The 24,652-nt window shown below is 40.2% G+C and overlaps 1 protein-coding gene and 1 long non-coding RNA gene across 5 annotated transcripts in view; both read right to left on the reverse strand.

The window, feature by feature from the left end:
- Positions 1-19,879, reverse strand: part of LOC143895367 (uncharacterized) — a 42,191-nt gene extending 22,312 nt beyond the window's left edge. For all 3 annotated transcript variants that reach the window (XR_013256297.1, XR_013256296.1, XR_013256295.1), the window contains exon 1: positions 19,004-19,879. This is a non-coding gene — a long non-coding RNA (uncharacterized LOC143895367). The remainder of the gene's footprint in view (positions 1-19,003) is intronic.
- On the reverse strand, positions 11,246-13,683 carry LOC143895371 (uncharacterized). 2 transcript variants are annotated; one of them, XM_077402435.1, is made up of 2 exons: positions 13,144-13,683; positions 11,246-12,150 (listed from the first exon to the last, which is right to left on the reverse strand). In XM_077402435.1, exons 1-2 carry the CDS (start codon positions 13,205-13,207, stop codon positions 11,609-11,611), a joined length of 606 nt encoding a protein of 201 aa, XP_077258561.1. In that variant the 5' UTR covers positions 13,208-13,683; the 3' UTR covers positions 11,246-11,608. The 2 variants fall into 2 exon arrangements, with proteins under 2 accessions (XP_077258561.1, XP_077258562.1); XM_077402436.1 differs by having other exon boundaries at positions 11,246-12,048; positions 13,144-13,681.
- Positions 19,880-24,652: the final 4,773 nt, after the last annotated feature.

Raw genomic sequence — 24,652 nt, forward strand, 5'->3', positions numbered from 1 at the left:
GGCTAGCCCCGGTAGAGGGTGGCCCATCCTCGCCCGATCCCGGGGTTGGCCGGATCGTATTTCTCGTCATCCTCGCCGAGAATTCTTGCGATCTCCGTCAAGATATCGCGTTCCTGCGGCGATTCTTCGTCCGTCATGGCTACGGTCGTTCTGACGATCGGCTTGCCCTCGCCTCGGTACGCCGGGTAGCTCGGTGCTTGTTGTCATTTTGCGACGGTTAACAATGTTTTGATCGCGGTCGATCGCGTAACAACAGTTTGTTCGTCGGCGTTTTCGTTTCGGCGCGTGTTTTTCGGCCGCGTACGGTTGAACGGCGGCAGCGGTCGGCGCGAGTGCGTCCCCCACGCCGAGGTCCGGGCCAGGTACGTCAGGTGGTGCGTCGGTAGGGGCGCGCTTGAGGTCTTGCACGTGTACGTGCCGATACCATTTCCCCGAGCGGCTGCGGAGGTCCACGATGACGGGCAAAATAACGCGGCGTATTTTCAGCGGGCCCAGAAACTTTGGCGCGAGCTTGGCGTTAAACGCTTCTTTGTTGGAGAGCGGCCGGTCCCGCTTCCACACCCACTTCCCGATACGCGGTCTCCATTCCCTGCGACGGAGGTTATAATGTTTTTCCTGGTGCTGAAACGCGCGGGCCAGCTGAATTTTCACCAGCTCGTAAGCTTCGGTCAGGCGGCGATGCAGGTGCGTCGGCGGCGTCGGTTCGTCGCGCGGCGCATCCTCCCCGGGGCGGCGTAATTCGCGGCCGTAATTTAAAAACGCGGGCGTGTAGTTCGTCGCGTCGTGGGTCGCGGTATTATAGGCGAACTGGAGTTCTGGCAGGTGTTCGTCCCAGGTTTTGTGTTTCTTCGCGTACTGCGCGATCATGGTCTTGATCACGCGATTGGTGCGTTCAACGGGGTTGCAGTGGGGCGGGTATGCCGGCGTGAAGCGGTGGCGGATTCCACAGTCGGCGAGGAGTTTAGCGAGCTGTCGGGATTTCAATTGCGTGCCATTGTCCGACAGGATTTCGTCCGGACATCCGTGTCGGAGGATGATGGCTTCCGTTACGTTTTTTACGATGGCCGGCGCGGTGGCCCGTCGTAATGGCCGGAGCTCAACCCACTTCGTAAAACGGTCCTGGATGTTAAGGAGCCAGATATGGCCGGCGGCGGATCGCGGGAGCGGGCCGACGAGGTCGAGGGTGACCTGTTGCCACGGGTGGCCGAGCGCGGTCGGATGTAACTGCCCGGCAGGCTTTTCCTGCGCGACCTTATGGGCAAGACACGTTGGACACTCGCGGACGTAACGGGCGATGTCGCGGAACATCCCGGGCCAGTAATACCGGTGAGCTATTCTCGCGATGGTTTTTGCTATTCCGAGGTGGCCGGCGGTCGGTGCGTCGTGATACTGTTCGAGGAGCGGTCCTCGCTAGTCTTTTGGCACGCATTCTTTCCAGTGCTCGGCTGCTGGGGTGTCTTTGAAATCCAGGCTGTAGAGCACGTGCTTCCACAGCCGGCCTTGGTCGATCCTGAAATCGGGCACCTCGTGGGGCGTATTTTCGGCCGCGTGCCACATGCGCGTATGCCATGGGCACTTAGCTTGTGCGACGACGAGGATTTCGGGTCGTCGGGATAACGCGTCGGCTACTTTGTTGAGCGCCCCTTTTCGGTATTTGATCTCGAAGTCATACTGTTGTAACTCGAACGCCCATTGTTCCAACCGGCCGGACGGAGATTCTAGCTTTCGTAGCCATTTTAGCGACTGGTGATCGGTGATTACCGTGAATCTGTACCCTTCAAGGTAGCCGCGCATCCGTCGGATTCCCCATATCATGTGGCTGAAGCTAGCAGCGGGAGCTAGCAGCGGAACGTCCCGCGGACAGGGCCGAATATCATGTGGGTTTCTCAGGGGGTCCGAACGTATCGTAGGTTAATTATTATTAGCCGCTGGGCTTTTCTTAGATATTATTAATTAATGAAAATTAAATTCATCTATATATAAATATTTTTTACAATATTCAAACTGTTTTTTTATCGGTTTGATATAAAAACATGTTTTAATTATTATAGATTATTCGATAAATAATTGTAGAACATAGCAAAGAACGATTTTCTTCAAATTTTTAGGGAATCACGTTCTTGTAACAACAAAACGATTTAGAAGGTATTTGCAACAATCCGCGGTTCTCCTTAATTGTTATTAATTTTTTATTGATAAATTATTCAGCGGCGACCAATCGCAAAGAACGATTATCTCCAAATTTTTATGGGATCACGTCCTTGTGATAACAAAACGATTTAGAAAGTATTTGCAACAATCCGCGGTTTCCCTTAATTGTTATTAATTTTTTATTGATAAATTATTCAGCGGCGACCAAACGCAAAGAACGATTCTCTCCAAATTTTTAGGGAATCACGTTCTTGTGATAACAAAACGATTTAGAAAGTATTTGCAACAATCCGCGGTTCCCCTTAATTGTTATTAATTTTTTATTGATAAATTATTCAGCGGCGACCAAACGCAAAGAACGATTCTCTCCAAATTTTTATGGGATCACGTCCTTGTGATAACAAAACGATTTAGAAAGTATTTGCAACAATCCGCGGTTCCCCTTAATTGTTATTAATTTTTTATTGATAAATTATTCAGCGGCGACCAAACGCAAAGAACGATTCTCTCCAAATTTTTATGGGATCACGTCCTTGTGATAACAAAACGATTTAGAAAGTATTTGCAACAATCCGCGGTTCCCCTTAATTGTTATTAATTTTTTATTGATAAATTATTCAGCGGCGACCAAACGCAAAGAACGATTCTCTCCAAATTTTTATGGGATCACGTCCTTGTGACAACAAAACGATTTAGAAAGTATTTGCAACAATCCGCGGTTCCCCTTAATTGTTATTAATTTTTTATTGATAAATTATTCAGCGGCGACCAAACGCAAAGAACGATTCTCTCCAAATTTTTATGGGATCACGTCCTTGTGATAACAAAACAATTTAGAAAGTATTTGCAACAATCCGCGGTTCCCCTTAATTGTTATTAATTTTTTATTGATAAATTATTCAGCGGCGACCAAACGCAAAGAACGATTCTCTCCAAATTTTTATGGGATTACGTCCTTGTGACAACAAAACGATTTAGAAAGTATTTGCAACAATCCGCTGTTCCCCTTAATTGTTATTAATTTTTTATTGATAAATTATTCAGCGGCGACCAAACGCAAAGAACGATTCTCTCCAAATTTTTATGGGATCACGTCCTTGTGATAACAAAACGATTTAGAAAGTATTTGCAACAATCCGCGGTTCCCCTTAATTGTTATTAATTTTTTATTGATAAATTATTCAGCGGCGACCAAACGCAAAGAACGATTCTCTCCAAATTTTTATGGGATCACGTCCTTGTGACAACAAAACGATTTAGAAAGTATTTGCAACAATCCACGGTTCCCCTTAATTGTTATTAATTTTTTATTGATAAATTATTCAGCGGCGACCAAACGCAAAGAACGATTCTCTCCAAATTTTTATGGGATCACGTCCTTGTGATAACAAAACGATTTAGAAAGTATTTGCAACAATCCGCGGTTCCCCTTAATTGTTATTAATTTTTTATTGATAAATTATTCAGCGGCGACCAAACGCAAAAAACGATTCTCTCCAAATTTTTATGGGATCACGTCCTTGTGATAACAAAACGATTTAGAAAGTATTTGCAACAATCCGCGGTTCCCCTTAATTGTTATTAATTTTTTATTGATAAATTATTCAGCGGCGACCAAACGCAAAGAACGATTCTCTCCAAATTTTTATGGGATCACGTCCTTGTGATAACAAAACGATTTAGAAAGTATTTGCTTTCAAAATGTACAGAATAAGGTTTTTGTGCTCATCTTTTTTCACCGACAACAAACCTTCCTAAAAGTGAGCACTACTATACTTAAAGTGTAAAGTGCTTACTAACATAACAATTCATTTCCAGCCTATTGATTATAAGCTGAAAATGTTTTTCTACTTATTTTCGTGCATTTAATTGCTTTTAAGATATTCTTAATTGGATTTTGACGAGATTATTGTATAAATATAATAGCTATTTTTGAAATAAATTATAAGAAAATTATATTATTAAAATGTTACATATATTTTTAGTGATATATATTATGGAATATTGTGTCTACATTTTTTTTGCATTTCTAAGTTTTAAGTTATAGGTAAAGTTTTTAGAATTTTATAAAATTCGAGGTTATAAATGTAAATAGATGTCTTTTATGTAATATATTTATTCCGGTTTATTTTACGTAATAGCTTGAAATTTTATGAAATTAATGAGTATTATAAACATAAATGTTTCTTTTATGTATGTGAACATAGTTTTGTCCACGTCCTCGTCATAAGTACAAAACTCTTATTCTACATATTTTGAAAGCACATAAATTAAGGAACATTTTAAGACTAAAACCAATTAGCTATCTGTATTATAATTCATACTTTACTCTTGTACGTATGGGGTACTAACGTTTGAGTCAGCCGAAAGGGATGAGCATAGAAATCTCGTTGTGCATATTTTGAAAGCACATAGATTAAGGAACATTTTAAGACAAGAATTATTTTGTTTTTTGTATTTTAACTGATACTTTACTCTTATATCAGTAGTATATAGATCTTTTTTGCGTTTACCTTTTAAACTATTACAGATAGACTAATTTTGTTTGAGGCATTTGAAAGCACATAAAAAGCACATAATTCTAGCATATTGAGTTTTTTATTTTATATGTAATTTTAATGACTGGGGATGCTAGCTTACGTTAAGCCAGCATCCCCACTTTCAATTGTGATTTCCCACAAAACCTCTCAAGCACAAAAATTGTGAATAGAGCATAATTAGCACATAAAGAGCACTTAATTTCTGCATATGTGTTATTCCGGTTTTGTGTGGAGAGATGCTAACTTAACAGACATGTTTGCAGTAAAGCATTGATGTTGTTTAAACGAAACAATAGTTATATTAATGCGATAAAGAATGTCTTTTGTTTCAAACAATTTTTTTATGAGACAAATACGATTGTTTGATTTTTCTATCGTATTTATTGAAACAAAAATTTGTTTGAACTATTCCAAAAGATAAATTTGTTTGAATTTAATAAAATTTACTAAAACCAAAGAAACCGTTCTCTCTGTGTAGTCATTGTCAGCGCCTCATATAATTTTTTCACGCTTTGAGAGATGTACATTAATTTCTTTCTTTTTTTTTTTTTTTTTTATTTAGACGGTTATAATACGATCCTCGCCCAGCGATGAGTAAGAAACAAAAAGTATTTGTTACGCCTGCTATGATCGCAGACGCAATAGTCAAATTGTATCCATTTCATTTTTCACGCGATGTCAGCAACAAGCAGTTATTCGATTTTTTAAAAACCGCATCCTGGCAAAAATCAAATTGCATTTGGGAACAGATTTGCAATTGTATATTTCCGGATAGAGACCCAAGAACAATCAAGTCGTATGTTTGTAAATCATATAAAACTTTTTTACGACATTTTAACGATATTTGCAGGTTATTGGAAACACGTCTGAAAGTAGTCACAGATGATAAAAGCTGCGGTAAAAATATTATTTCTACAAGTCACCACGAATTTCGGGATTTTGATGTTGCGTCGAGTTCTGATAAATTGATTCTTGTCGATGTATCAGAACTCGACTGTTCCTCACAGACGGAGGGCTCATATGACCTTCAAAGTTTACTTACAAAATCTCCATCGCCAATAAACAATACCACGATTTCAGGTCCATTATTTATTCAACGAGATGTAGAATCAAGCGCACAAAAGGAAAATTTAGCGACATTTTCTTGCTTTCCTACCGAAATTACTACAAATGTGGTGGACTGTGAATCTTCAAACTTGAGTTTGACATTGTACCCCCCCGATTCATCGGTTCTAGCTAATGACGATCTTCAAACAAGTGGTACAGATGTACTTCATGACGCTCGCGACAAAATTATTGAAGAACAGGAAAATTGTTTTTCACCCTTACCGAAATCGGGATCGAGTGTTCCTAAAAATCCAATTTTAAAAGAAGAGATATGGGTAACAGTACCATCGACATTTTGGCAAAAGTTTTGGTCAAAGGACTTGAAATTACGTCGAGGATGGACTGATGCTTTGTACGACATTGTCAAATCCTCGCTGATTTGTAATTTGTCTTTCTGCTGGCACAAATGCAATATTCCGAAATCAAAAACATTTCCATCGTTTCAAGCGTACGCCATTTGTACTTTTTCGACATGCACAAGCTTTAAATTTTCGACAACAGATCCCATATTTTCCCCATTCCGTGACATACGCGTTCGAATAGTCCCGACGGGAGTTATACACCACGTAAAAGGTGAAACACATCGATGATTTGTTACTGGCGAAAAACGTTTGGCCTTATCAAAGACATTGCAAGTAGAAGCCCCCAGTACGGTTAAACAGGAAATGATGACAGCTGCGAATACAACTTTACTAGAAGCTGGAAATCTGAATGACGTATGCAGCCTGACAATATTGCAAAAGATTTCGAGTGATAATAACTCGAAAGACGATCTGGATCCTAATTATTATATTTTTATGCGTAAATTAATACAAGAGACAAAAGAAAATTGGAAGGGCAAACATATTCATGGTTTTATACAGCAGTGGTCATTGGAACCTTTTTATGTTGTGTTGTTTACGGAAAAACAGCTAAATGTATTACTGTCCGTTGAGAAAGGTATGGCATGTTGCCATTTAGATGCCACGGGCAGTATAGTTTTGCCTCCTCTTGATGTCAATAAACGGATTTTTTATTATTCACTGATTTTGCCGGGTAACAATGATTGTGGTCAATTTCCTGTAGCAGAGTTCATATCCAGCATGCACAACACATTGTACATAAGTCACTTTTTGAAGCTGGTCGCTATAGCTTTAAAAAAGCTAAGCACTCGATCTCCGGCGATTGACAAAGTTGAAACCGATTTCAGTTTAGCACTGATGCAAGCGGTTATGGAAGGGTTGAATGACATTTCGTTGCTCGAGTATCTAAACCGTTCGTATGAAGATATGATAAACGGGACACATACCGTAACATCACTAACAATTCTGCATATCTGTTCTTCTCATATGATTCACACCATTAAGAGGAAAGGTTCAAAAATATTTCGAACAGAATCGCAGTATCGTCTTGCGGGGATGGCAATGACGAAACTGATACATAGTAATAATTTAAACGCGGCTGATGAAATATTTACTCACACCGTCAAAATTTTTGATTTCGAAACAGCGCTAGCAGGCTTGGTAGATAGCGTCAATTTCATTCTCGAGACCGAAGATTTTGACGAAATACAGATCAAAACAGAGAGCACACACGTCTCGCTATCTAACCATGACACTAACCATGCAGCAACTAAAAAATCGCCATTTTTTAAATTTTTTAGCGACACATATCAATCTGTTAAGGCCAAAAATATAGAAACAAGCACGGAGTCAAACGAGTACTATTGTCCGGAGTTCATTGATTACTTGCTGCACTATATACTACCTTATTACCCACTTTTTTCGGCGACTCATTTGACAGAGTTTGACTTGAAACGTGACTCTAACGCATTGGTTGAAAGTTGGTACAAAGTTGTAAAATGTCTTTGGCTGAAAGGTAAACGATATCCGGTGCCTAGACTGATTCAAAAAATGGCATCTATATTGAATGGGCGAGTGTTTGAAAGATCATACACCACGAAAACAAGTCGCCAAGTCCGAGGAAAAAAACGAAAGAGCACTGCAACCAAGTTCGAAGAACTGACAGAGAAGTGGAATAAGCGAAAAAAAGACAGACACATCAAAAACACCAAACGTACTAATTCGTTTTTCAAAATGTCGAAGAAAAACGAAAGACAAAAATCGAATAATAGTACTGATCCGTCAATCATTATACGCAGCAAATCTTCTTCCCGTTCCAACAGATCACAGGAAAGGTCTGTCTCGTCGAATGAAGTCACTGAAGAGGAACACGAAACCACTGATCTTTCGTCTTTGACAATTAATTCTACCGTTTTTTCTAGGGTACCAAGCACAGAGGTCAATGATTTTTTTTCAGCAAATTTATCCTGGCCTATTGGCTTTCCGAATTTATCCAAAAATATTGCAGGTTACGATCTACAGCCCGCGAATTTCATGAACCTTCGTTTCGACGAGTGGTTTGACGACAGCATAATGAATGCTTTCTTTGCAGCGATAACGGACGATGCAAGAGCCCGAGGTTCTTCAGTAATATTTTTTTATATCTTTTGTACCCTGCGAATGTTAGAAACAGGTAAAATAAGTGAAGGGTTCCAAAAATGGTTGTCACGTACCGGTATTCTTAATTACAATGTATGGCTATTGCCCATCATGAAAAATTCTCATTGGTCACTACTCATTATCAGTTTCACAGACAAATTATTTTTATATATAGACTCACTTCATGGCCGTCCACCACAAATTATAATTGATTCCTATATTTCTTTGATTGATCGCGAAATGTTAAATGTACAGAGGACTCCTCCTGATTGGAAAGAGTGGCAGTTATACTGCCCAAACGATATACCGCATCAGAACGTGACAAATGATGGAAGAAGAATTCCATCTGGAGACTGTGGAGTTCACGTTTGCACTTGGGGGTACACGATAGCGACTGGTTCTTTGCACGTATTTAGCAGCGATGATATGCCGATCGCGAGGAAAAGTATAGCGCGATATATTATAGCCGCTGCAGAACCGAAAAAAGTCGAGTAGGCACAGTCAGAGTATACGGCCTATCTCACCGATACCGACGACGCAAAAATAGCCAAAAGTCGAAATATTAGTTTCAATACTAAATCACGAATGGTAAGAGGTCCACCAAGTGGTTTTTCAAGCACACTTGAATACTGCGCACAACTCTGTGCAAAATCTAATTTACAATTGATAAATATGAATTAAAACAAGTATGCAAATTATAAATTTGCATATGCGTTCGCGAAATAATTTTGTGAAGTCGTGAACTGCATTTGTTATTATATAATGTTTTTTTATGTATTTATTGTTCAAAAACTTTTTGTTAAATTAGCGTTCGCGTATTATTCACAAGTGAAATTCAAATCGTGAACTGCAATTGATACTACGCAATCATAAGACAAAACAGTAGTAAAATTAATAATTAATAGATCGTTCGCGGAATAATCTTGTGAAGTCGTGAACTGCATTTGTTATTATATAATGTTATTTTATGTATTTATTGTTTAGAAACTTTTTGTTAAATTAGCGTTCGCGTAATATTCACAAGTGAAATTCAAATCGTGAACTGCAATTGATACTACGCAATCATAAGACAAAACAGTAAAATTAATAATTAATAGATTGATGAAGAGCACTGAATCACTATTATACTAAAGCGTTCGCGCAATGACTGTATAGGAGCGTGAACTGCTGTATTTACTTGCTTATTTTGCATATAATGAGAGTAAGAAAATAAAGTGTAAATAAATGAAATAAATTTGTACCTTTTTATTTATGCTTTCATTTATACCTTTTAATTTTATTCTTTCTATTGATTGAGATAAATATATAATAATATAGATAATATAATAATATAAAGATTATGATATTATACATTTCTATACTTTTTTCTATTTTAAGTTATATATACATAAATTAATACATATTATTATTAGCTGGTTGTAAAATATTATTTCAATAATCTAATTTATATTTTTCATTGCATTTGTTTTACTATACTGTGACAATAATATATGTTTTAAAAAATAAAAATATATGATTTTGATTTAACTTAAAGTATATATATGATTATTTATCTAATTTTTATTATATACTTTTAAATTTATTTGCGAGAGAGAGAAAGAGAGAGAGGGTGGGAGAGAGGGAGTCGTAATTTTATATAATATACATTATTATTGCACCGATATCGAGACGAAATATGCATAAAACACCTAGGAGAATATGTAATGCATTTAAGCTTGTTATACCCGATTGCTCATATATCATTATTTTCCGCCAAAGAATGAGAACGCCGCGTTTCTGAGATCGGCATCAAGGACAAATGGTAAGATATATATGTATAAAGTTGATAACATACTTAAAATTAAACGTTATTTTTATGTTTATTTAATTCTTTTTTATAATTAATATTATTATTGCCCAAAATATTGAATTTTCTCTCAAAAATAGCATATACGTTTAATAATATATATATAATTAATTATATAGATTTAATAAATAATCACTGATAATACCAAAAACAAGCTAATTTCAGTAATTATTAAACGACATATAGCCCAGTAAAATGACAAAATGAGAAAATAATACTGACTGGACTGAAACTTTGTAAACAGGCTTGTTTTAGGGCACTATTCAACATATTAAAAGTCTCCACGTGTAGACGCTACGTTGCGAGGAGGAGAGAGTCCAAAAGGCCCCAAAAATCAGTTTTTCGCAAATAACTCGGAAAATATCGACTTTACAGAAATTTATGTAGATATAAAAATTGTAGCTTATAAAATTCCACACAATTTTATTTTTTATTCAAGTCTGTACGACCAAATAAAGCAGAGATAGAATTTTTTTAAACACCGGTAGTTTTGCCTCAATTTGAAAGTCCATTTTCGAGATATTAGCGAAAAATGCGCGACGTGCGTATGCGTTAGCCTCGATTCGAGAGTCCATTTTCGAGATATTAGCGAAAAATGCGCGACGCGTGTATGCGTTTTTATTGCGTCGCAAAACTACCGGTGTTTAAAAAATTATATCTCTGCTCTATTTGGTCGTACAAACTTGAATAAAAAACGAAATTGTGCGGAATTTTGTAAGCTACAATTTTTATATCTACATAAATTTTCGTAAAGTTGATATTTTCCGAGTTATTTGCGAAAAACTGATTTTTGGGACCTTTTGGACCTTCCACTCCCCGCAACGTAGCATCTACAGGTGAGGACTTTTAATATGTTGAATAGTACCTTAAAACAAGCATGTTTACAAAGTTTCAGCCTATTCAGTATTATTTCCTCAAGATCGACAAATTTCTTGTCATTTTACTGAGCTAATATTAAAATGACTTTCTTGATACTTATATTACTACTTGTTAAACTATAATCTTTGCAAATATAATATTATTACTTTATTTAAAGAATACAGACTAACACTGTTTTTCTTTTTCTATTTAGATATACTGTAAAACAGAACGTAAATAAGCTATCATGTAACAAATATAAATGTGATTTTAACATGAAAAAAATGACGTAATAAATTAATTGAAACGATAAAGTATAAATAAAATAACATTACAAGAAAATATAAAGTTTAAAATTATAAAAAATTGTATGAACCGTGCAAGCAAAACATTTTTATTATTATATGCTCAGTTTCAGAAACTGTAAAGGAACCAATCTCTCTTGCGAGATTTTTTATTTCAGGGAATTATTTTTTTCTTAATTTTACCTATAAAATATTTATACAAGAAATACACACAATTACATTTTAATAATTTAGTTTAATAAAATTTGAAAAAAAAAGAAACAGTTTATTACAGACACTTAAAATAAAAATATTAGAAATATAAAAAAATGTTTATGTATTTTATAAATAATTATTGGCATTTTGTTGGTATATTATAATTTTTTGAGTGCCATGGCCACGTCCACGACCACGGCCATAATCACGACCACGACCACGACCATGACCATGACCGTGACCACGACCACGTCCGCGACCACGACCGCGAATATAACCACCATAATAATAATTATATCGGCCTCGTGACTCCTCTCGTATTTGTTTTTGTACTTTCTCTAATTGTTTATGCAGCTCCGACATGCGCGCATTTCGTGGTGGCAGTTGCGGCTGCAGTTGCGGCTGTAGTTGCGGCTGCAGCTGCTGTTGTTGCGCCCATAATGGAAATTTCCACCATGGTTGTGCCTGTTGTTGCGCCTGTTGCGCCTGTTGTTGCTCCTGTTGTTGCTTCTGTTGCTGCTGTTGCTGCTGTTGCTGCTGCTGCTTTTGAGGCTCCTCATTATTTTCTGTAATTGCAGCAAGCAGACGTTGTTTTCTACGCTTTTTACATTTAGCGCGTGAGCGCTGCAATGCCGCTTTTCCCGGTCGACTCCGTAAAAATGTTATGCCTATATTGGACATAAATTATAACATATTTTAAGTTTAAAAAAAAAACAAAAATAACGTCTAAAAATGTGATTAATGAAGTAATAAACGTAAACTGATTAAGTAAAGTGTACACGAAACTTCTATAATACGTAATTTATTTTAGAAATTTGCATAGATATATAAAAAGTGCGATTAAAAGACTTTTCTTTGTATTTTGAGTTTTGTAATAAATAATATAACTAAATTAAAATAAATTAAAACTTATTGAATGAATACAACCCAATAGAAACATAACATTTAAGAAACCAAAGCAACATGCTATACACAACATAGATAATTATTTATAATAATTAATCATCAAAAAATCGAAAATATAATACTGAAACGATGCAAATTTACACAGGCCCACCACCACATAAAAAAAAATTGTCTGCGCCATGGACTAGATCATGGTAGTCCCATGTATTTTCGCCTGCTGAAACCAAATATGACCTCAGTTTTGCCCCTACACGTCAGGATTATTTTTTACAGCCAAAAACAAGATGTTTTGCCCTTACAAAACACCCTGTTTTTGCATGTAGAAAAAAAATTGTAACGTGTAGAGGCAAAACTGAGGTCATATTCGGTTTCAGCAGGCGAAAATACATGGGAATACCATGGTCTGGTCTACTCCATAGTGGAAGGAAATAAGGTGTTACTTGTTCATAAAAAAGACATAAAATTTAGAAAACAATAAAAGTGGATAGGGACGTCATTCGAAATTCTAAAAAACATTCATTGCTAGTTAAACGGCTGTACGTTCCCGATTCAAGCAACGGGATTGGTCGAAACTTTACTGTTACTGTTACAAAAAAAGATGGAGGAAACTGTGCGGATCCCCAACCCTGAACTGCGCAGAACAGATCAAAACTTGTCACGAGGATTGCTTCACCTTATTTTCTTCCACCATAATCTAGTCCATGGCGCAGACAACTTCTTTTTGTGGGCCTATATTATTAATATAACATATATACCTTTATCATTCATCATGGATTCGTCATTCCAATCAACGGAATCCGTGGCATTGGCCTTGGCCATGATCAATTAGCTTTATCACCTTCGACGTGTTGCTCTTGCTTGCTTCTTCCTGTGCACTCGCTTCCCTGTAGGGGGCACGATACGGCTGGCGATCTTCGCAATAAAAAGTCGATAACGCAAGGCACAAAAAGTCGCTCTTGCTTGCTACGAATCAAATCCGTCCGCTACCGTCCGCCATTAACGAGAAATTGCGCTGCACGTGGCGACCATCGAAAGAAGCAGCCTCCCCACTCTTCTTGTACTTCGGGATATGCTGTCTCACTCCCACTAACTTCTCCTAATCTGACTCTTACTAGAGGAACACTACAGCTACACCGACCTGCGCGCGGCAAGAAGAAACGTAGTAACCAATCAACGTGTCGCTTTTTCGTAAGAACCAAAAGTCTATTGGCTACTGTGTCGTTTCTCGCGCGGCACATGTTTCCGCGTCCAATGAGTAAAAACCGAAACTCGTCGGTAGATGAATACGCCATCTATAGATAGAGCGGTGCTTTTAGCATTGTAAGCGTGAATCGGATCGCAGCTTCACAGAACCGAGCAAAAACCGTAAAAATGACACTGTATCGCACGCGCGTGATGAAAAAAAATGATTTTAACATATAACAATAATTAACATATACATAAACATACTAAACAATTTGTACAGTTAGTATTTATGACATACTATAAAACACTTATAAGTAGTTATGTTGTAATTATAATTATATTATGCAACTGTAACTATTATTTCAAAGATTATTATCAAAAATGTATTCACGCTATCTTGGAGCAACAAAAAATGTTTGTTTGTACACATATACATATATTTATGTATGTTAATAATTTTTTATTAACAATTTATTCTCTAGTGGTCGTTCTCGATCTTTATTATCACAAGAACGTGATCCCCTAAAAATTTGGAGAGAATCGTTCTTTGCGATCGGTCGCTGCTGAATAATTTATCAATAAAAAATTAATAACAATTAAGGGGAACCGCGGATTGTTGCAAATACTTTCTAAATCGTTTTGTTATCACAAGGACGTGATCCCCTAAAAATTTGGAGAGAATCGTTCTTTGCGTTTGGTCGCCGCTGAATAATTTATCAATAAAAAATTAATAACAATTGAGGGGAACCGCGAATTGTTGCAAATACTTTCTAAATCGTTTTGTTATCACAAGGACGTGATCCCATAAAAATTTGGTGAGAATCGTTCTTTGCGTTTGGTCGCCGCTGAATAATTTATCAATAAAAAATTAATAACAATTAAGGGGAACCGCGGATTGTTGCAAATACTTTCTAAATCGTTTTGTTATCACAAGGACGTGATCCCATAAAAATTTGGAGAGAATCGTTCTTTGCGTTTGGTCGCCGCTGAATAATTTATCAATAAAAAATTAATAACAATTAAGGGGAACCGCGGATTGTTGCAAATACTTTCTAAATCGTTTTGTTATCACAAGGACGTGATCCCATAAAAATTTGGTGAGAATCGTTCTTTGCGTTTGGTCGCCGCTGAATATTTTATCAATAAAAAATTAATAACAATTAAGGGAAACCGCGGATTGTCCCAAATACTTGCTGAATCGTTTTGTTGTCACGAGGACGTGATCCCCTAAAAATTTGGAGAGAATCGTTCTTTGCGTTTGGTCGCCGCTGAATAATTTATCAATAAAAAATTAATAACAATTAAAGGGAACCGCGGATTGTTGCAAATATTTTCTAAATCGTTTTGTTATCACAAGGACGTGATCCCATAAAAATTTGGAGAGAATTGTTCTTTGCGTTTGGTCGCCGCTGAATAATTTATCAATAAAAAATTAATAACATTTAAGGGAAACCGCGGATTGTCCCAAATACTTGCTGAATCGTTTTGTTGTTACAAGAACGTGATTCCCTAAAAATTTGGAGAGAATCGTTCTTTGCGTTTGGTCGCCGCTGAATAATTTATCAATAAAAAATTAATAACAATTAAGGGAAACCGCGGATTGTTGCAAATACCTTCTAAATCGGTTTGTTATCACAAGGACGTGATCCCATAAAAATTTGGAGATAATCTTTCTTTGCGATTGGTCGCCGCTGAATAATTTATCAATAAAAAATTAATAACAATTAAGGAGAACCGCGGATTGTTGCAAATACCTTCTAAATCGTTTTGTTGTTACAAGAACGTGATTCCCTAAAAATTTGGAGAAAATCGTTCTTTGCTATGTTCTACAATTATTTATCGAATAATCTATAATAATTAAAACATGTTTTTATATCAAACCGATAAAAAAACAGTTTGAATATTGTAAAAAATATTTATATATAGATGAATTTAATCTTCATTAATTAATAATATCTAAGAAAAGCCCAGCGGCTAATAATAATTAACCTACGATACGTTCGGACCCCCTGAGGAACCCACATGATATTCGGTCCTGTCCGCGGGACGTTCCGCTGCTAGCTCCCGCTGCTAGCTTCAGCCACATCCCCATATCACGGCCAGCACTCCAGTTCGGTCGCGCTATAATTCCGCTCGGCGTTATTTAGCGTGCGGCTGGCGTAAGCGATAACGCGCTCGCCCTCGGGGAAGTATTGCGTCAGCACGGCCCCCAGGCCGGTGGTGCTGGCGTCGGTCTGGAGGTGAAATTGTCGCGAGAAATCCGGACACGCGAGGACGGGCGCGGTGGTCAAAACGGTTGTTAGGGCGGTGAATGCGCTTTGCTCGGCTTCCCCCCACTTCCACCGGGCGTGCTTCCGAGTTAAGGCGGTGAGCGGTGCGGCGAGGGTCGCGAAATTCTTAATGAAGCGGCGGTACCACGACGCGACCCCCAGGAACTGTCGGATCTGGCGGATGTTTTGTGGCGCGGGCCAGTTTGCGACGGCGCTGACCTTGTCCGGGTCGGTTCGGATACCGTCGCGGTCGACGAGGTGGCCGAGATATTTGATTTGATCGGCGCAAAACCGGCATTTCTCGGAGTTAATGCGGAGGTTGGCCTCCCGGAGCCGGCGGAAAACTTCGCGCATAATACGGAGGTGTTCGTCGAAGGTTTCGGTAATGATAACGATGTCGTCTAGGTAAACGAACACGTATGGTTCTAGGTCCGGGCCCAAAAGAGTATCGAGTAGGCGTTGGAACGTAGCCGGTGCTGAATGCAGCCCGAACGGCATTACCCTAAACTGCATCAGCCCCTTGCCGGGGACGGTAAAGGCGGTCACGAGTCGACTTTCGGGCGCGAGTGGCACTTGCCAATAGCCGTTCTTTAAATCGAGCGTGGACAGGTAGCGAGCCCCCCGCAATTTGTCCAGCGTCGCGGTGATGTGAGGTAGGGGGTACGCGTCTTTTTCGGTGGCCTCGTTGACCAAGCAAAAGTCGATGCAGCAACGGAGTTTGCCGTCCTTTTTTCGTACGATAACGACCGGCGAGCTCCACGCGCTGTGTGACGGTTCAATAATGCCGTCGCGGAGCATTTTCTCGACCTCCGCGTCGATGATTGTCTGCATGGCGGGGTTTCGTGGCCGGTAACGTTGCTTGATTGGTCGGTCGATTTTTACGCGGATAACGTGCTCGGCACGGTCGGTGGAGCTCCGCACGGCTTCGAATTGCGCCAATTCGTCGGCCAAAAAACGGCGGAGGCGTTTGTCCTCCGGCTGCGCGTCCCCCTCGGGTAGGTTCTCTACGGCGGCGGTCCGCGTCTCCGTGCTCGGTGCGGTCGGGGACGGTATGGCGAAGTTCAATTTCATCCATAAGTCGACGCTGATGAGCAAATCGTACTCGAGCGTTGGCATTATTTGAAATTTGTGCCAGAACATCCTCCCTTGTATTGTTACGGGGAACGTGATCAAGCCCGGAACGGTGGTGCTTAACCCGTCGGCGAGGTACACGCGCCCGTCGACCGGTTGGATCGGAAAGTCTACGCGGCTACAGGCAGCAGGTCGCAGGCGCTCGGCTATATGAACCGAAATTAATACCGGTGACAGCAGCGGAACGCGGTACATTACATACGGGACGCGGTATATGCCCTACGGAAGGGTGGCGGAATCCCGGGATCACGGTCGCGAGAACCCTCGCGGCGAGGCGAGGCCAAGCACGCTCGACCCCACAGTGCCGTGGCCGTCGGGGTAGTGTTCAGGGAGCTTGGGAACACTCTGAGAACCCTCAGTCGAGAACCAGAACTCTGGACCTCGTTGTGCGTGTTGCCCTAGGATGCGGAAGGTAGCTTCGTCAGGAATAGCGGAAAGCCGTGGGAAAGACGAAGTGTCTTTTCGTCGAGCGCGCCGGTTTTTTATACCGCTCGGCGCGGTGAGCTTTGGCAGGGGGAAGGCCGATCGTCAGGCGACGGTGCGGTGGTGGGAGCGGCGCGATCCCGCGGGCTCGCTTCGGCGGGGATCGGCTCGCTTCGGCGCTCGTCGGCGTCGTGTGGGAAGGCACCGGTGCGGCGGATTCCCCGCGCACACGGCGCGTTTCGAATCTTTAAAAAATGTGGTCGCACCGCGCCCTGTAGTCGCCCGACGGAGAATCGGTCGGGCGGCTCCCGGCGGGTGGTAGCCGGGGACGATGCCTTGGCGTAAGGGGTGCATCGTTACATGTATAAGGCCCCTACGGGATTGAGGCAGATATTTTCAGGCTCTAGTCGCCTAAGGCAAGAGCTCCTATTAGATTGTCCGTTGAACCAAAAGCAATGGGAAATAAAAGCATTTATATTAAAGACAAAATAATACCATTTATTAAAACATGCCATTGAATTCTTATTGTTCCAGGCGCAATAAAAATAAAGGCATTTTTGCCAAATATAAAAATTTCCACACAAAATCCCACTGGTATTGCCAGTGTTAATACCAATGGCAATACCAACGGCAAAACCAGTGGCAATACCAATAGCAACACCAATGGGATTTTGTGTGAAACTTTTTATCTTTGGCAAAAATGCCTTCATTTCCTTTGCGTCTGAAACAATGGGAATTTAATGGCATTTTTTAATGGCAATGAAGGGCATATTTTTTTATAAGGGTAGTATCCCGTCGTATTCAATCGGGAAATCGTCTTTGACGACATATATCGTGTGCTTGATTTTTCTGTCTCTCAAGTCGATAGTCGCCGTAAATTTTCCAATAGTATAAGCTTTATGACCTGTTACTCCTGTAAGGGCCATTTTATCCTCTTCTATCATTGTTTCGCCTTTCAAATGTTTTACTTTTATTATTGATTCGGCCGCTCTGATAATGCTGTATAGATTTTATTTTTCGTATCTTGATTTGCGGCTTATTGTTAATTATCAAGGTAATTACTAACAGTTTATTAAAGATGAAAATCTTGCATAATTCTTTCGTGCTATTTGTTATTGAATATGATTTTTTCTATAGCATATAAATTTAAAGTTTAGATGGCGTTCACTTAATATTAATATGTTACGAAGCAGTTATCAAGGAAATAGAGGTTATCAGCTGTAACAAGCAGAAAATTAATCCCGGCACGGTGTTTATTAAGTATAATAACTCATTCGCAATTTACAGAGCAAATTTTTCACCGTTGACCTCTCCCGTGCGCAATTATCTGCTGATCTATTTGCAGGTTTTATTTTACGGTACGAAATCTTAATCCCTAGCGTTACGACTATCTAAAAGAATAAAACAGAGGAGAAAAAAGGGAGAGAGAAGTAGAAAGAATCGCGATTATCCGCAAATACACGTGCATTGAAACGAAATGCGGCGTGGATAGCGCAATTCTCTCCTCGTTTTGACTACGTTCCGTCGAGTAATCGAATTAGGTATTCTTTATGGGCTCAGCGGGAAACTTCGTTTGATAACGGTCGAAAACGCGCTGTGTACTCACCGTATAATCGAATACTACTCTCAACTTCGCCGAGGGAATTTTTGGCCGCACACCAATACGTTCCCACGTCGTTTTTCTGCAAATTCCGGATTATGAGGCTCATCCGAACCTCAAACGGTGATTTCGTCGTCATCTGGACGTTGGGCCTGATGCTGGATATTATCATCGCACCTGGAGAACAAAGTAGAGAGCATACTCGATTATTCCAATTCCGCCGGCTAGAAAACTACATATTGTTTTTCCTCATGTTTGCGTATTCAGCATTTTATACAGAGCGCATACTCTAGGGCTACCCGTTATACTGATCCGTATGTTTTTGGCTGAATTCGGGGAGACGCGTAACATGTGCATATAAAATTTTCTAACATACTTTTCTCTTATACTAAAGCTCACAGCTCATTTCTGCAAGCACAGAATTCTTCATTATTGTATTTCCGTAACGGCTGCAAGGTTTTTGTATACGTACACAGTCTAAAACTTTTATCTGCAGCAAATGTTGTCATGAGTCGACCGCAGAATCGAAAATAAAACTGTAATTTTCTAATTTTTTTTCGTTTTTCATACGCAATTGGTGCCTGCCGTCTTCGTTATTGTCCATACTTTAATTTTGGACAAAAAATTTTTTATTCGGTGAAATCAATCAAAAGATTTTTGTGTCTGAAAATATCGCGGTAAAACAGACCTGTCTCCAGCATCCCCTTAACAGCCAACATTCTTCGCGCATGTGTCCTGCTTTCTTACAATTATATCGGTGTTTCTTAATACTATTCTTATTTATTATTACATTAATTGGGGCCGCAACAATAGCCATTCCACAACACAACGTATTACACGAAAAATTGAAGATATTGATACATCGAATCTATCTCCCAAAATTCGTAATGGCTCATAGTGGAGGCAAATTTGACCAAAAAAATGCGTTATCTCGGAACCGGTTAAAACTACTCGGATTTGAACGTTTTTTTTTAAATGTAGGTAATTAAAAACACTACAATGTTTATGGGTTAAAAATTGACGCTTTAAGAGGGTCCTAAAGCCGTCTGTAATACCGACTTTTTTTCTTAGCACTAATCTTTTAATTGGCTTTATAGAAATGCGAAATTCTTGTCTAGAATTAAAGTACGCATCAAAATCTAGGTCATGGTGGTCGAATTTATATCGAAAACGAGAAAAAATTAATATTTTTGTTAATTTTTGGTATACGTGACGACAATATTTGCTTTGTACAAAAATTCCACAATAAATATTCACAAAATTAGACCGGCATGATTTAGGGACAACATTTAAGAACAATATCGTGCAATTAGATCTAAGATTGAAAGCCTAGAAAAAAATATTAGTTTAAATAAACTTTTATATGTGCAAAAGCACATTCAGGTTGATGTTGCGTGTAGCAAGAGATGGCGCAGCAATCGAAACAAGGACAGATGCCTCTCGTTAGACAAGAACAATATAGATATATGACATAGAAAACAGGATTATAAATGTTGACATTACCAACGTCGAGGAAGTTCAGCCTTCACTTTAGGATCCCCTTAATTTATTAAAGAATTATTAAATAAAAATTTATTAAATTGCGTCAATTTTTAACCCATAAACATTGTAATGTTTTTAATTACCTACATTTAAAATTACCATATTTAAAAAAAAACGTTCAAATCCGAGTAATTTTAACCGGTTCCGAGATAAAAACCTAATTTGCCTCCACTATAAATAATTTGTTTGTTTGCAGTTAGGGACTAGCAACAAAATCATACGTTGCATATTCTGGTAGGGCACGGTCCATAGAATCAGTATTTGCGACATATCAAAGAAATATGAAGAAACTTCACTCAGCAGAGATTTTACGCATACCAGGCGAATGAGATGGTATAAAATCTGTTGGAGATCGTAAATATGACTACGTCATTGATTGAGTGAATCTATATTATTTTTTGTTTTATAAGGTATATGGCGGTTGCCAACCGCGGTGCTATGGTCGTACTGGAGATCCGCTAAGCTAAGCATACACGTGTATAATTTCTTTCCTGCGTATATTAAGGATGTTTTATATAGTTAGGCAAAATGTAACGAAGTTGATGAAAATTTAATATTATATTCTGTATACTCTTTCAAAGTTCGTGGCTAAATTTCAGATCAATTCACAATTTAGATAAAAAGTTATCAATTTTTTAATATTCGAGTTTTAACATGTAATCTTATGGCAATACAGAGAAAAATGTTAAAAAAAACATGTAAAAATGTAACGAATATAGTGATATTTTACACACAAGTAGATCATCAATAAACAAAAATATAGCAACAAAATTTGAAACGATTTACAACATAGTTTTGAAGAAATTGCAAAAAGATTAATGAAATTATTGACGGATCGGACTCGTGATCGGACTATCGGCGCGCGCAGTATGGAAGTGTGGCAACACCGCAATCAGCTGGTTTGTCCGTAAAGCATGTATACTCGAAAAATAAGTTTGTAATTAATTTTGTTAGCTTTTGAGACAAGGACTTTTCAATAATTACACAATAGTAACGTAGACACTCCGTGTTTAATTGGAGAATCACAAATAATTAAAACAAAATGCAAATAAACATTTTACATAACGACAAACAGAAACTCTTTTTTAATATAAAATAAATTATACTCATAAATTATATCCATTTTATAAACATTAGCATTTTATGCATTTTAGCATTTTTTTATAAACATATTTCATAAACATTTCTTTTATCGTACCTATACAATATACTTTCTAATAATCTTATAATTAATTTTTTTAGTAAGAAAATCGATAATTTTTTTAATTGGTTTTCCGTGAAAATGGACAGATGTAGAGTACACGTTTTGCAAACTGTTTAGGCTTATTGCAGTTTTTGCCAATTTTTTACGAGTCGCTGCCCCTAAGATTTTTCGAGTGGTGCTAGCATTACAAAGTTTTCTTTATCTTAATCTTGAACGTTCCAATCGTTTATTTTTTGATCGTATAACGTGACATTTTGTAATATTTTGTATAGTAAGGATACTTTATTTACCCCAAAAGGGCCTTAAAGGGCGTTTTTATGGAACGTTCCCAAACCATTACATTCGGCGTTTTGAAGGGACGTACCCGACCCTGTACACGCTCACCCTTCCTCCTCTGAATTTATACAATGCTATATTATAACAACCAAACCTTTTCAATCTGTTAATCTTTTAAATCCGAAGGCTAATTCACCAACATCACACTCCGATTATATTTGTCGTGAATCTCGTCCGACTGCATTCTCCTCCAACCGCCTCTCTCCTCCTCCCACTTCACCTCCCTTCCGTTTATCCACATTCTTCTATTCGTTAATACAACTGCGTTGCCCCTCATTCTTTCCTCTCTTGCTCCCTCCACCAGCTTATGTCTGTATGCTCTCTCTTCTAGTGTTAGTTTCTCGTCGACACTAATTTCCCATCTTCTCCATATCTCATCACATCTTTTTATCACCTTTTCCTTGTCCTCTTCTGCTTCCAATTCCGTGAAAATTACAATCTTTCCATCCACGCCAGTCACCTTCCACGCTTTTCTTATCAGTATATTTCTTCCTGTCACTTTTTCCTTTATCGCTTCCAGCATCTCCCTTCTTTCTTTTGGCCCCTCTCCTGCCACTCCCCTCCAGATCAGACTCTTTTTCCTCTTTTCAATTTTTTCTTTTCTCTCTCTCTCTCTCTTCTTTTCTCTCCACCTCCTTTTCTCTCTTCTCTCTTCTTCTTCTTATCTCCTCCTCTCTCTCCTCTATCATTCTCCTCAGCTTGCTCCTCTTCTCTTCCTGTTCCTTCCTTCTGTCGCTTTCCGGCGGTTTTCTCCATTCCTTCTCGCTCTTCTTTCTTCCTCCGTCACCTTTTTTCTCTGCAGCCCTCGTCCTTCCTTGGTTATCTTGCTTAGCTTCCCAATTCTTCTTGTCCTCACGACTATTATCAGTCCCTTCCATGATCCTTTAACCTGAGTCTGTCGATCCCTCGCTCCAATCCCTTCCCCATCCCTCGCTCCACCTTTCCTTTCCTCGCTTTTCCTTTTCTTTCACCATCCTCTTCTCCTCCACTTCCGGTTGGGTTTTTAGCATTCTCAGTTCCTCTTTGACTTCCATTTCCGTTTGAATTATTTCCTCATTAATTTCGCGCCCGATTTTCCTTAGCTCCCTCGTAATTTCCTTAATCCATCCCGTCTCTTCCCTCTTTCGTGCTGCTCTCTGTGCCTCTTCTTTGTCTGTCACTGTATGCGGATAATAAATTGTGTTACTTATTGAGCTGGCCTCCTTCTTTTCCTCTTTTTGTAAACCCTAACCTTGCAGCCGCGCGCATCACCGGCAGGGACCACGAAGAAGGAGGCGAAAGGGCCGGACTGGACGGGAACGATAGGGCGTTTCAAACGCGGAATTCGGCTATGGGCGGTCGCCCGATATGGCGTTTCAGGGTTTGGGGCCATGCGCAGCGAACCGATGGACCGCGGCCGCGGAGCAGCGAAGGTGGAGTCTCGGCGGCGGTCCAAGGACCGTGAGGGCGGAAATGGCGCGCGGAAGTAAAATGGCGGACCATCCGGGAACTGGCACTAGGTGCGTCGTCTACGGGAGTTGGAGACTCCCGACGTCTAAGGGCACTTCGCCGAGCCCACGAAACCAAGTCCCGTCGAGATCCGTCGGTCGGGTAGCAAAATGGCGGACCGTCCGGGAACTCGCACTAGGTGCGTCGTCTACGGGAGTTGGACACTCCTGACGTCTAGGGGCACTTCGCCGAGCCCACGAAACCGGATCCCGTCGATATCCGTCGGTCAGGTAGCAAAATGGCGGACCGTCCGGGAACTCGCACTAGGTGCGTCGTCTACGGGAGTGGGACACTCCCGACGTCTAGGGGCATTTCGCCGAGCCCACGAAACCGGGTCCCGTCGAGATCCGTCGGTCAGGTAGCAAAAAAGTGGACCGTCCGGGAACTCGCACTAGGTGCGTCGTCTACGGGAGTTGGACACTCCCGACGTCTAAGGGCACTTCGCCGAGCCCACGAAACCAAGTCCCGTCGAGATCCGTCGGTCGGGTAGCAGAATGGCGGACCGTCCGGGAGCTCGCATTAGGTGCGTCGTCTACGGGAGTTGGACACTCCCGACGTCTGGGGGCACTTCGCCAAGCCCACGAAACCGGGTCCCGTCGAGCTCTGTCGGCCGGGTAACGAAATGGCGGACCGTCCGGGAATTCGCACTAGGTGCGTCATCTACGGGGAAAAGACGTTCACGATTGACGGGGACGCCCGTATGAACGTCCAGATCCGGTCGCCGTCGAAATCCGACGACCGGGGACAAAGTTAGAAAACCGTCCGCCATCTCTCGACCTGGACATCTTCTGCGGGGAGAAACCGCGGGAATCGTGATACCAGGTTCGGAATAGGCGTCAGGAGGGGTCGGCGTTGTCGGCGAGCCCGGTGCTCTGCACCCGGACGTCTTCTTCAGGGAAGTCGCCCGGATAAGGATCTTAGAGGGGGTAATGGGCCCGGCGCACGGGTCGGCGTCAACGACTGAGCGAAATTTCAAAATTTGGAAAACGACTACCCTGTTGCCAGGACGGAGCGACCGCGCGAGCGCAATAAGCGTGGAAATTTCCACGGGGTTCGGCGCGATCGGCGTAAACACCCGCGTGGAA

This window comes from Temnothorax americanus, unplaced genomic scaffold (assembly GCF_048541705.1).
Source record: "Temnothorax americanus isolate GAGA-0224 unplaced genomic scaffold, ASM4854170v1 Scaffold155, whole genome shotgun sequence".
NCBI classification, from domain to species: Eukaryota; Metazoa; Arthropoda; class Insecta; order Hymenoptera; family Formicidae; genus Temnothorax; species Temnothorax americanus.

Bases quoted from the DNA above. Each gene is read 5' to 3' on its own strand.
- LOC143895371 (XM_077402435.1), bottom strand. From the start codon at position 13,207: ATGGCCAAGGCCAATGCCACGGATTCCGTTGATTGGAATGACGAATCC. The intron at 12,151-13,143 runs GTATATATGTTA...TGTCCAATATAG, and splicing joins ATCCATGATGAATGATAAAG to GCATAACATTTTTACGGAGT.